Here is a 14,082-nt window from a genome sequence, read left to right as displayed (position 1 = left end):
CACAGGGCCAAGAGTGGGCACGATCTATGATTCCGTGACACCTTGCAATAGTTTTACTTAGGAGTAACTCCACTGACTTCAGCTAAGTTGCTTTAGTTTCCAGAAGTGGGAGAAAAGGCGGGTTCAGTGTGACCTTCCTTTTGGCTGCGATTACTTATTTCTTGTCATCTTGTTTACAGCTCACTTAAACCACCAACCGGGAGAGAGCTCGGGTATTACAAAAAAGAAAAGAAAAGTAGCACCTGAGCTTACACTGGTGCAGTTCCAATCTGGGCAGTGACAGAGAGAGCACTCGTACAGACAGAACATACGTTTCTAACCCTAGTCTGAGACGTTTACATGTGAACATTCGATAGTGAAGCAATTTCCTCCTAAGAGTCAAATTAGCATTTTTGTTGTTTTTATAAAATGTTTTTCCCCAGATTGAAGGGGCCAGATTCTGCTGTCAGTGACACTGGAATAAACTGAAGTCAGCGCAATAAAAATGGGTAAGTCAGAGGAGAATCAGGCTTATTGAATCTTAAAAGAAAATGTTATACAAACAAGAAGAGACACCAGTCTTGAATCACGGCTAAACTACAATCTTTGGTTAAACTGGTGATTTCTTTTTCATGGGTAAGTTGCAGTTAATTTTTATTTAAAAAGGCTTTTAAACATATCCACTCCTTCTTTCATAAGTTTTTTGAATGCAGACTTTTTTTCTTCAAGCTTCTTGTACATATCCTTCTCTCCTGGCAGCAGAGCCTCCTTATTGGCAATCTTTCTTACTATCTCAGCTACTTCCCTCACTTCCCTCAGAGATTTTATCCTTTCTTGGTACCCAGGCTTTAGTTCCTGTTGTTCCGACATGATCAGCAGGTCAATGTATTCCGGCGTGGACAGCGGGTTGGGTTTCAAAGCAATTGCTTGCAGACGCTGGAGGCTGCGAGATGATTTATCAATAAGCTCCATTAATATCTCTTCCACTGCAGCGTATTCCTGAGACAGCTTCTCAACCACACTCTGTGTCGATAACACCTCACCAGATGCCTTCTCATACTTCTCTTTCAGTTGTGCATAGGTCTGTTTCTCTTTTACTACTTTATATTCCCACTTGTACTTTTGATTGAAATGAACATTCCAGACACATTTACCAGGGCAAACTCTGCAATATCCTGTATTCTGATCTATAGCTGCACACCCGCGCTTATCATTGTCATTAGGGATTATACAGGGATAGTGACACGTATAGTGACACCGCTGGCAATTTGTTATGTATTTACCTGTACCGGAGATGTCCTCCTGCACTGGCACTGTTTTCTGTACCTCATACTCAAAGTCTTTATTGGCCTCCATATCACCCCTGTGCTGTTCCAGAGCTCGCTGAGTCTGTCTTAGCTCCTCTAGCTTCACCAGACCAGCTTTGATTTGCGGCTGCAGCCCTTCCACAGCTGTCTCCAGCTCCTTCCGCTCTCTGAGAACTTCCTGCGTTAATGTTAAACTTCTGGTTTCTAATTTACCTAAGGATTCAAAAAATATCTTCATGCTCATGGCTCCCATTTTCCAGAACATGTCATCAAAATTAAAACTGCCCTTGTCAGCTCCAGCATTGCTGGCAAACAGTGCGGAGTTATTGAATTTGAAATGAACAGGGTTGCCGTTATCATCTTTAGCACAAGGGACATCAGCTGCATTAATGGCCTCTAGGACAGGGGGCGTCTGTCCATCTGCGAAGGTGATCAGGATTTGTATATTGTCTTTTATATCCTTCCCAAAGATAGAGAGCACTGAGTCAAACACGTACTTCTGGGCGTGTGTCAAACGAGCGAGTGAGGCCTGAACTACGACGCAGACGGCGTCTATGTGATCAATGGCCCCTCGGGTGGAGAAAAACTCTCGAATCTGCCTTGTTATCTCTTTGTCTTGCTCTATCCCTCTGGTGTCACCAAATCCCGGGGTGTCTATGATAGTCAGGGAGTAGGGGACCTGGAAGCCCTCTGTGTAATGAACTTCATAGGCTGTCACTTCAGATGTCTGGCTCTCAGCTTGGCTTCTGTTTGTGGTCTCATGGATTAATTTCAATCTGAATTCATCTTTCCATTGCACACCCAGGACATAGTTGATCATCCCATTGATGAGTGTAGTTTTTCCAGACCCAGTTGCTCCCAGCACCATAATCACTTTGTTAGGTTTCTGTATGTTCTCTTTCCCCAGTCTGTACTTTGGATGTGTTGTGTTAGAACCGGACGCTGCCTTCTCTATTGGAAGTGCATAAACTGAGGGCTGCCCTTTTTCTATCAGAGTGCTCTTCTTGAAGAAATCTTGTGCTAGTGTCTTTAATTCTTCTCCTGATGTTGAAATTGATGCCTCCTCACCTGGGTGACTCACAGTCCCGTCTGCACACACAGCCGACACCCGGAATCTGTAGGGCATCCGAGGCCTCGGTTCATCAATGGTACAGAACTTGGTTCTCTTGCTTGTCCTTCGTTCCAGCCATTTCTCTTTCCCCTCATGTCTTTCACCTTCATCTTCCTCTTTATATTCCACCTGATACTCCCTTTTACTGACTCCATGTCCAGTGACACTTGGACTCTTCCAGCTGAGGGTGATGGCAGATGATTCTACAGAAGCTGTTACGGGCTTCCCAGGAGGGCAGGTAGAGGGAAGAGTCTTCACAGGATCACTCACGTCGCTGCTCTCGCTGAACCCTGGTTTGCTCACTGCAGCGTATCGGAACTGGTACTTGGTGTTTGCATGGAGCCCTGTTACTGTGAATGGCACTTGTGTGTTATTTACATCCACAGACATCCAGTTCTCCTGCCCTACAATTCTGTACTCTGCCCGATAGCCGGATATCGCAGCCCTGCCATAGGCTGCTGGGTTAAACGTGAGCTGCACGCGGTCATGTCTGATTCCATCAATCAGGGGTGGAAGAGGCTTTGATGGAGGCTCAAAGTTGGTGCTGATCAGCTCTCCCTCCTCATACAGGTAAATGGCAGTGCCTGGATTGTCCTTGTCTGGAACAGAGGCCACAATGAACCGAGTCTTCCCATTAGATTTGTTGACACTGACAAAAAGTGAAAGGGACTTTGCAGATTTTCGAGATTTTGTATTAATTTCTTTTTCCTCAAACCACACTTTGGATTTTGGTTTCTCAGTGAAAGAACTGGCTGATGCAGGATCATGAGTTTCCCTTATAAACTGGGTCTGAAGCCATTGTTTTAAATCTGATAAATATGGCTCCTCTTCATGCAGTGAGGTGAATGTAAAGGAGACGATGAAGTTAAGCTCAGGGCTGAGTACTATTTCATCTAGTTCACTCTGGGAGGACACCACCTCTACATTGCTTAGGATCCTAAGGTAGGAATTCACATAATTCATCTCTTTCTCCTTTGTATCCAGAAATTCACTGAGTCGCTGGGTATTGAACGGTGACTGGTTTTTACATGACAAAATATCCACCAGAGCCCCTTCCTTTTTTTCACCTCCACGGATAGATGGCAAAAGGCTTGCTAGCTGTTTCTGGAAAGTCTGTCTGTGTTGCTTACACAGATCTCTGAATTGCTGGATTTTCAGCTTGATTTCGGGAAAGCTTGTGGCGATCGGATTCTTCACCATGTCATTGCATCGCATGTTTAGTTCTGCCAGTTCCTCCATTGTAGTCTGAGCATCAGAAATCAGTGTTAAACTGATCTCACGCACCAGCCGAGCTGCTCTGGAATCCAGCTTGGTCAGCGGGTACAGCCAGACTTTCACTGGTATGGCCTTCTCCCCACTGTCACCCAGCAGCTTTGGGAGAATGGAATAAATTTTCATGGCATCTTGGAAATTAGTTGGATTTCTTTCAAGAGCAAAATCACCATGGAACTTGCAGTTAAATTTTTCAGCATTTAATTTTTCCTTTTCATCCATTTTGACAGCTCCTTCCCCTTCTATGGAAAACAAGGGTATCTTTTTCATCACAATCTGGAGCGTTCCTTCTATCTCATGTACATTCTCAGAAGAAGAAACTTCCCGATCAAACACAAAGAAAGCCTGAGCCCCATACAGCACAGCCGTGACCACATGAGTGGCTGTGCCTTGATCAAATACAGCACGATAAGAGACATTCTCTGGTCCTAAATGGCTCATAGTTAGGTGCTCAAACTTTGTTGTGGCAGAGTACTGGAGAGTAACTCTGGCCTGTTGTTTGGATTTTCTGGTGTCATTTAAGTATTTGGCAGATCCACTTACTTCAACCAACCCCCCCAGGAAACTGGCCTTCACCGATGCTGTGACATTGAGGGCATTGGCCTTGTCTTCAATGGTGTCAGATGCGATGATCTCAAATTCGGTCCTGGGTTGTGGTTTTGTGTTTACATCCATGCGAAGCTGTTCCAGGCGCCACAGCGTGATCCCTGGAATAGTAGAGATAAACACATGGTAACATAACTGATAGGTGCCCAGGACACAGAGTCTGTCCATGGTTTATTTGTGTCTCTTTTCTAAGATTGAAAAATAATGAGTGAAGGACATCAAGTAAATTGACCTGGTAACGTACAAACGTGTCAAGTCAAGGCTGAACTACATCCCTAACAACCTTCCCTTGCCCCCAGCTTCTTACAGAACTTTGGAAGACGTGATCTTTTCTGATTTTTTATTTTTTAAATAAATCGCTCTCCAGAATGACTGAGTACACTCCCCTTCAGGAGTACACTGTTCCAAGTAGCAAGTGCTATAGCTATGACTGAAATCTCACTTCCATTACAAACATCTGGTTTCTTTGATTTAAGAAGCTAGGAACTATCATGCTTGACTTGATCCATGATCAATCTAGCCCAGTATTCTGTCTCTGAATGTAGCCAGCACCAGATCCTGCATGTCCCTGCTGAAAACAGCCAGGCAGGGAGAACCAGCTGGTGTGAGAGGCGTCTGTCTGGGGAGTCCCTCAGGTAGCGGGTAAGAGCTGAGGGAGGAGGTGGCTCATCTGTAGCATCCAGGAGCATGAGGACTTCATCACCAGGATGCACATGGAGACATCCGGGATGGAGGACACTAGCTGACTAGGGATGACTACAGAGGCACCAGAAGAGGAAGGAGACCTGGCTGCTCTGCAGAAAGGAGACTGGCTGCTGGCCATCTTAGACAGTAGGCTGTGCTCCGCTCCCCACCCTGCTCCTGTATCCATCAAGGTCAAGAACTGGCACGCTGTACTTTCCACAGAAGGAGAGGAGCAGATCCCAATGGTTGAGGAAGAGGAGCCACCTGCTTCCAAGGCTGGGAGGCTCACAGCCCCCACACCCACCAGGAGGGGACATAGGGTGCTGGTGGTCTGGATTCCCTGCTGAGAGGGATGGGAGCCTCGATCTGCTGACCTGACCTGACATCCCAGGAGTTGTGCTGCCTGCCTAGAGCCACATCCCAGGTGTTATGGAAAGGTTGCCAAGGCTTGTCCATCCATCTGGCCAATGCCGCACACTGTGCATCTACGTGGGCACTAACGATACTGCCAGTCTGACCCTGCGCAGTGACTCCTGGGCTCAGAGTGAGGGTGAAGGAGTCATGGTTCCATGTTGTGTTCTTGTCCATCCTCCTGGTTGAGGTTAAAGGCCCGGGCAGGGATGCGCGCATCCTGGAGATGATGCACAGCTGTGCGGGTAGTGTCAAATGGCAGAATTTGGCTTCTTAAGTCATGGGATGTTGCTTCAGGAAGAAAATCTGCTGGGAAGAGACCTGACCAAGAAGGGGGGGGGGGGGAGAAAGCATCTTCAAGCAGGTGACAAAAGATCACAGGTAAGTATAAAAAAAGTGACCTTCACAGTGGGCTAGATGTTTCTATGGGGAGGTAGAATAGAAAATTTACAGTTGGGTCATAGCAGCAACAAGCGGGATAACAGAGGGGGAATCTGCTCAATATCTTGTCTATAGACAAATGCCAGGTGCATGGGGAACAGACGGGAAGAACTGGAAGTCTTAGTACATAAGCTAATTTAGTGTTTAATTGGCATCATTGAAATTTGGTTGGATAAATCTCATGACTAGAATATTGGTGCATAGCGTGTTCAGAATGGAAAGGCAGCAAAAAAGGGAGGAGGAGTTGCACTATACATTAAGAGAATATACATGTGTGCTGTGGTCTAGAAGGAGGTAAGAGACCGACCCAGTTGACATTCTGTGGGTAAAGATAAAAGTGGGCAGGGGAAAACAGGGGTGATGTTATGGTAGGGGTCTTCTATAGACCGTCAAATCAGGAGGAAGAGACGCATGAGGCATTTCTAGAGCAAATAACAGAAATATCCATACCACAAGACCTGGTAGTAACAGGGGACTTCAACTACCCAGACATCTGTTGCAAAAGTAATACCACAAAACACAAAGTGTCCAGTAAGTTCTTGGAATGTGTTGGGGACAACAACTTGTTTCAGAAGGTGGAGGAAGTAACAAGGGGGCAGCCATTTTAGACTTGATTCTGATTAAAAATAGGAATTGGTCACAACTGTGACGGTAAAAGGCAATTTGGGTGAAAGTGTCCATAAAATGATAGATTTTATTATTTGAAGGAAAGGAAAGAGTGAGAGGAGGAGAATAAGACAATGGACTTCCAAAAAAATCAGACTTCATCAAACTCAGAGAACTGGTAAGTAAGGTCCCCTGGGAAGAACATCTAAGGAAAAAGAGGAGTTCAGGAGATCTGGCAGTTTCTCAAAGAGACAATATTAAAGGCACAACTACAAACTATCCTGATATGAAGGGAAGATAAGAAAAATAGCAGGATGATATGGCTTCATCAGGAGCTCTTCAGTGACCTGAAAATCAAAAAGAAACCCTACAAAAAGTGGGAACATGGATGAACTGCTAAGGAGGAATACAAAAGAACAGCACAAGCAGACAGGGACTAAATTATAAAGGCTAAAGCATAAAATGAGTTACATCTAGTGAGGGACATAAACGGCCATAAGAAGAGGGTTTTTAAAAAATATATTAGGAGCAAAAGAAAGACGATGAAAAGTGTAGGTCCACTATTTCGTGGGGAAGGAAAGCTAATGACATCAAGAACACAGAGGTGTTTAATGCCTGTTTTGCTTCAATCTTAATTAAAAAGGTAAATTGTGACCAGATGCTTAAGTCAATTAGTATTAATAATAAGGGGGAAGGAACACAAGACAGAATAGCAAATGAACAGCTTAAAGAATATTTAGAGAATTAGATGTATTCAAGTCAGCAGGGCTTGACTAAATACCTTAAAGACCTAGCTGAAGCAGATCTTGGATCTGTTAGCGATTATCTTTGAGAACTCACAGAGGATGAGTGTGGTCCCAGAGGACAGGAGAAGAGCAAATATGGTACCTGTCTTTAAAAAGGGGAACAAAGGACCTGGGGAATTACAGAACAGTCAACCTAACTTCAATACCTGGAAAGATACTGGAACAAGCTATTAAACAATCGGTTTGTAAGCACCTAGAAGATAACAGGGTAATAAATAATAGCCAACATGGATTTGTCAGGAATCAATCATGCCAAACCAATCTAACTGCCGTCTTTGACAGGGTTACTGGCCTAGTATTTAGGAGGAGAAGCAGGAGACATGATAGATCTTGATTTCAATAAGGCTTTTGACACAGTCCCACATGACAGCCCCATAAGAAACTAGGGAAATGTGGTATAGATGAAATTGCTCTAAGGTAGGTGCATAACTCGATGAAAGGCTGCACTCAGAGTAGTTATCAATGGTTTGCTGTCAAACTGGGAGGATGAATGTAGTGGGGTCCTGCCAGAGTCTGACCTGAGTCTGGTGCTAATCAGTATTTTCATCCATGACCTGGATGATGGGGTGTGGAGCACACTTATACAATTACCAGATGACACCAAGCTAGGAGGGGCTGCAAGCTCTTTGGGGGGCAAGATTAAAACTGAAAATGACCTTGTTGATTTCAGATCAATTCTCCAGTTTATAAAGATGAAATTCAATAAAGACAAATGCAAAGTACTACACTTAGGAAGGAAAAACCAAATACACTAACACAAGATGGGGAATAACTGGCTAGACAGTAGTACTGCAGAAAAGGAACTGGGGTTATAGTGGATCACAAAGTGAATATGAGCCCACAGTGGGATGCAGTTACTCAAAAGGCTAATGTCATTCTGGGGGGTGTTAACAGCAGTGTCATATGTAAGGGTAGGTCTTCACTTACCTGCCCCGTCGACGCGGCGAGTTCGACTTCTCGGAGTTCGAACTATCGTGTCTGATCTAGACGCGATAGTTCGAACTTCGGAAGCACCGCGGTCGACTCCGGTACTCCACCACTGCAAACGGCGGTGGTGGAGTTGACGGGGGAACCGCGGACTTCGACCCCGCCATGTCTGGACGGGTAAGTGGTTCGAATTAGGGTACTTCGAATTCAGCTACGTTATTCACGTAGCTGAATTTGCATACCCTAATTCGAACCCCCTTATAAGTGTGGACCAGGCCTTAGACACGGGATGTAGTCGCTCCACTCTTCTCAGCACTGGTGAGGCTTCTGCTGGAGTATTGTGTCCAGTTTTGAGTGTCACACTTCAGTAAAGATGTGGACAAATTGGAGACTCCAGAGGAGAGCAAAAAAATTATAAATGGTTTAGAAAACATGACCTTTGAGGATAGGTTAAAAAACAGGTATGTTTAGTCTTAAGAGGAAACCTGCTAACAGTTAAGGGCTGCTATAGAGACGACAGTGATCAATTGTTCTCCATGTCCACTGAAGGGGGGACAAAAAGTAATCGGCTTGATCTGCAGCAAGGGAGATTGAAGTTAGATAATAGGGAAACTTTCTAACTATGGGAGTAGTGAAGCTCTAGAACAGGCTCCAAGGGAGGCTGTGGAATCCCCATCACTGGAGGGTTTGAAGAACAAGTTAGACAAACATCTGTCAAAGATCAGGAGGTAGCCGTGTTAGGAAATCTGTATCCACAAAAACAACCAGGAGTCCAGTGGCACCTTAAAGACTAACAGATTTATTTGGGCATAAGCTTTTGTGGGTAAAAACCCCATGTCTGAACAGGGGCGGCTCTAGCTTTTTTTGCCGCTCCAAGCTCGGCAGTCAGGCTGCCTTCGGCAGCATGCCTGCGGGAGGTCCCCGGTCCCACGGCTTTGGCGCACCTGCCACCAAATTGCCGCTGAATCCACGGGACCGGCAGAACCTCCCGCAGGCAAGCCGCCAAAGACAGCCTGACTGCTGCCCTTGCAGGGACTGGCAGGCCGCCCCCCGCGACTTGCCGCCCCAGGCACGCACTTGGTGCGTTGGTGCCTGGAGCCGCTGTTGCTTCTGAAGCATCTGAAGCAGTGGGGCTGCGTAAGGCACCACAGTGTCTAGGGTTGCTCATGGTTTTAGGTTTAAGAATCCCGCTTACAGCGTTTTCCCAAATTAATGTCCGGTGACTTCCCTCCTTTCATTCAAAGTTTCTTTTCTGCACTCAGACTCTGTGCTCGGCAATGGGGAAGGACAGCCTCTTAGACTCGCCCCGGGGTGTATGTAATTGTCCCGGGTTATTGGGGGGGAGGTTGACCAGTTCTGTGTTGCACTGTTGAAAGGGAACCCCTGGATATTGAATCTGGCCCTGGTTGCTGACGATGTCCCCTGGCAGAAGGGTTACCTGTATAACGCCATTGAAATAGCTCGGGTGGCATTTTCCATCCCGTTCCTCGGGCACCTGGCACCTCGTTTATTGTTTGGGCGGCGACTGGACACAGAGCGGGTGTTTTCACTGAGCTGTGCACAGCGATGCCCAGGCCTTTTCCGGGGTGGGGACAGTTAATATAGGACACAGGGATGGGTGTGAATAGCTGAAGTTTGTCCTTCTAATGGGTCGCATCCTGCCCTGAAATCTGTGTGTAGAGAGGTCCCTTCTCACCAGGATCTCACCTCTCCCATGTGGAAATGGGGGGATGAGCCAGCTCGGGGGCACTGTCCCCTTTTCCTAGGCCAACTGTGGTGCGGGGCGGGGGGGCTGCAGAGATACTGCAGTGGCAGGGAGCGGATGGGAAGTTTCTTGTTTCTCCTAGTGCAGCCAGGGCTGTAAGGAGGTCAGCAGTACCGGGCAGGTTTGGATGCCCTTTATTTCCCCCCCAACACAAATCCCAAACCCAAATGTTCCTCAAATAAACAGGTGCCAAACTCTTCTTTTTTCTGACACACTAAGTTGGGCCGCGGGCTCCTCCCGGGGTGACAGTTACCTGGGATGAGGGAGTCGCTGCGGCAGTCGTACAGCATCCCCAGCTGGAACGGGCGGCCCAGAGCCGGCATCTCAATGGTGTCAGCTGACCCGGCCATTGTTCCACACCCAAACGCTCTGTCCTCTGTCTGACCTGCAAGAAATAACTGGGGTTATACTTAAGTTTCTGGGGAGCAGATTTAGACTCGAGTCACTGGCTTCAGTCTTCGAAGTTTTTCTGAACATTGCCCTGGTTGTAAAAGAAAGACGTATCTTCTAGTCTCCACAGGGGAGCGGAGAGGAAGAAAGTCACTCAGATTTACCTCTCCTTTTTCTCTCCTCAGATTATGAATTCTAACTGTTATGTTTCAAATGAATTGTTCCTTTTAGCAAGAATGGGAAATAGTTCTAATTTGACACAATTTAGAGAGATGTGAGCCACAAAGCAATACACCTGTTGTATTTTGCAGCTCTCATGTGCGATCCCAGGCGTGTTGAAAGAATGCTGTGACATGCCAGCAGGCTGGATGTCCCGATAGGGTGCTAAGCTGCAGCCCAGGAAGCCGTAAATACCTGCTGCCCAATGGTTAAGAAGACACAGACAACAGCTCCTACTTAACATGAGCCAGAGCATGCCTCTGAAGCAGGGGTGGGCAAACTACAGCCCACGGGCCATTTTAAGCCGGCCCGCAAGCTCCCGGTGGGGAGCAGGGTCTGAGGCTTGCCCTGCTCTGGCACTCCAGCCAGGGTGCCAGGTCGGGGCTGCTTCAGCCAGGGCATCGAGTCGGGGGCTGCAACATGGGGCTCCCAGAAGCAGTCGCATGGCCCCGCTCCGAGGGTCAGGGGCTGCTCCACGTGTAGGAGCTGGAGAAGGGATATGCCACTGCTTCCAGGAGCCATTGAGGTAAGCACCGCTTGGAGCCTGCACCCCTGAGCCTCTCTCAAGCCCCAACCTCCTGCCCCAGCCCTGATCCCCCTCCCATTCTCCAAACCCTTCAATCCCAGCACAGAGCACCCTCCTGCACCCCAAACCTCTCATCCCCAGCCCCATCCCAGAGCCTGCACCCCCAGCCAGAAACTGCACCCCTTCCCGCACCCCTGATCCACCTCCCGCCTTCTGAACCCCTCGGTCCCAGCCCAGAGCACCTTCCTCCACCCAAAACTCCACATCCCCAGCCCCACTCCAGAGCCCGCACCCCAACCAGAGCCCTCACCCCCTTGCACACCCCAACCCAAATTTTGTGACCATTCATGGCCTGCCATACAATTTCTATTCCCCGATGTGGCCCTCAAGCCAAAAAGTTTGCCCACCCCTGCTCTAAAGTCTAAATAAAACCACACACCTTGCAGGCCTTGCAACTTGAACTAGCGCAGGACCATCTGTCAATAGATACAGCATAAAGAAATCTCCCTATCAGAGACCGTTCCCAGAAGAGAGTTAAAGGGAACCCCTCCATTTCATGTCTCTTACCTACACTTACAGAACCACAAGCCACCCACCAACTGTCTTACTGTGACACATTTACCTCAGAATCCATCACACCAGCCTCCTCTTGATATGTGCACTACAGAGGGTTGTTTTAAAGTTTAAACTCAGTGCATATATGAAACTCAGGCCTTGTCCACATGGGGGTACGTTGGCAGTGAGTTGACACACACCAGTAGCTGCACACTATGTAAGCCACGTGCCTAGCATGTGCACGGGACAGCTGTGCCCTCTTTCCAAAATGTCACACTCCACAATTGTAGCTGAGAGATTTCTAATGATTTAGGAAATCCTCAGTGGGATCAGAGGGTAACGGCCTATAGAATGTGATGTTAGATTGCTGCCTAGGCCCATTCGATAGGCCATTACCCTCTGATCCCACTGAGGGTTACCAAAAGAAACTACACTATCTGCTCAAGAAACTCCCTGAAAGAGCACGGGAACAAATCTGCACAGACACATGCCTAGAACTCCGACCAAGAGTATTCTAGCTGCTACCCAAGATCCATAAACCTGGAAATCCTGGACGCACCATCATCTCAGGCATTGGCACCCTGACAGCAGGATTGTCTGGCTATGTGGACCTCTCCTCAGGTCCTACGCTACCAGCACTCCCAGCTATCTTTGGGACACCACTGACTTCCTGAGGAAACTACAATCCATCGGTGATCTTCCAGAAAACACCATCCTGGCCACTATGGATGTGGAAGCTCTTTACACCAACATTCCACACAAAGATGGACTACAAGCCGTTAGGAACAGTATCCCTGATAATGTCACAGCAAACCTGGCGACTGAACTTTGTGACTTTGTCCTCACCCACAACTATTTCACATTTGGGGACAATATATACCTTCAAGTCAGCGGCACTGCTATGGGTACCCGCATGGCCCCACAGTATGCCAACATCTTTATGGCTGACTTAGAACAACGCTTCCTCAGCTCTCGTCCCCTAATGCCCCTACTCTACTTGTGCTACATTGATGACATCTTCATCATCTGGACCCATGGAAAAGAAGCCCTTTAGGAATTCCACCATGATTTCAACAATTTCCATCCCACCATCAACCTCAGCCTGGACCAATCCACACAAGCGGTCCATTTCCTGTACACTACCATGCTAATAAGCAATGGTCACATAAATGCCACTCTATACCGGAAACCTACTGACCGCTAAACTTACCTACATGCCTCCAGCTTTCATCCAGACCACACCACAAGATCCATTGTCTACAGCCAAGCTCTAAGATACAACCGCATCTGCTCCAATCCCTCAGACAGAGACAAACCCCTACAAGATGTCTATCAAGCATTCTTAAAACTATAATACCCACCTGCTGAAGTGAAGAAACAGACTGACAGAGCCAGAAGAGTACCCATAAGTCACCTACTACAAGACAGGCCCAACAAAGAAAATAACAGAACACCACTAGCTGTCACCTTCAGCCCCCAACTAAAACCTCTTCAGCACATCATCAAAGATCTACAACCTATCCTGAAGGACGATCCCTCACTCTCACAGATCTTGGGAGACAGGCCAGTCCTTGCTCACAGACAGCCCCCCAACCTGAAGCTAATATTCTCCAGCAACCACACACCACACCACAGAAACACTAACCCAGGAACCTGTCCTTGCAACAAAGCCCAGTGCCAACTCTGTCCACATATCTATTCAAGTGATACCATCATAGGACCTAATCACATCAGCCATGCCATCAGGGGCTCCTTCACCTGCACATCTACCAACGTGATATATGCCATCATATGCCAGCAATGCCCCTCTGCCATGTACGTTGGCCAAACCGGACAGTCTCTATGCAAAAGAATAAATGGACACAAATCTGACACCAGGAATTGTAACATTCAAAAACCAGTAGGAGAACACTTCAACCTTTCTGGCCACTCAGTAACAGACTTAAAAGTAGCAATTCTTCAACAAAAAAACTTCAACTCCAATGAGAAACTGCTGAACTGGAATTAATTTGCAAACTGGATACCATTAAATTAGGTTTGAATAAAGACTGGGAGTGGCTGGGTCATTACACAAACTGATATCTATTTTCCCATGCTAAGGTTTCCCCTATTGTTACTCACACCTTCTTGTCAACTGTTTGAAATGGGCCATTCTGATTATCACTACAAAAGTTTTTTTTCTCCTGCTGATAATAGCTCACCGTAATTGATTGGTCTCTTAGAGTTGGTATGGCAACCCCCATTTTTTCATGCTCTCTGTGTGTATATATATCTTCCTACTGTATGTTCCACTCTATGCATTTGATGAAGTGGGCTGTAGCCCATGAAAGCTTATGCCGAAATAAATTTGTTAGTCTCTAAGGTGCCACAAGTACTCCTGTTCTTTTGACAGTGATGAGAATGCACCACAACTTTGGGTAAATTTTTCCACTGGTTAACTACCCTCTGTTAAAAACGTGCCTTATTTCCAATCTGAA

The 14,082-nt window shown here is 46.9% G+C and overlaps 1 protein-coding gene across 1 annotated transcript; it reads right to left on the bottom strand.

Moving 5' to 3' along the window:
• Positions 1-633: 633 nt before the first annotated feature.
• Positions 634-10,276, bottom strand: LOC120393777. The gene is made up of 2 exons (XM_039518271.1): positions 10,169-10,276; positions 634-4,376 (listed from the first exon to the last, which is right to left on the bottom strand). The coding sequence occupies exons 1-2, from the start codon at positions 10,263-10,265 to the stop codon at positions 634-636; spliced, it is 3,840 nt and encodes a 1,279-aa protein (XP_039374205.1). The 5' UTR covers positions 10,266-10,276.
• Between the last annotated feature and the right edge of the window lie 3,806 nt (positions 10,277-14,082).

The sequence above is a fragment of the Mauremys reevesii genome, unplaced genomic scaffold (assembly GCF_016161935.1).
Source record: "Mauremys reevesii isolate NIE-2019 unplaced genomic scaffold, ASM1616193v1 Contig3, whole genome shotgun sequence".
In the NCBI taxonomy this organism is placed as follows: Eukaryota; Metazoa; Chordata; order Testudines; family Geoemydidae; genus Mauremys; species Mauremys reevesii.
The sequence above is the reverse complement of the archived record's forward strand: the minus strand, read 5'-3'. Positions and strand labels throughout refer to the sequence as shown.

Excerpts from the sequence above, each read along its gene's own strand:
- LOC120393777 (XM_039518271.1), bottom strand. The coding sequence starts at position 10,265 with ATGGCCGGGTCAGCTGACACCATTGAGATGCCGGCTCTGGGCCGCCCG. Across the intron at positions 4,377-10,168 it reads CAGCGACTCCCTCATCCCAG|GGATCACGCTGTGGCGCCTG; the intron begins GTAACTGTCACC and ends CTACTATTCCAG.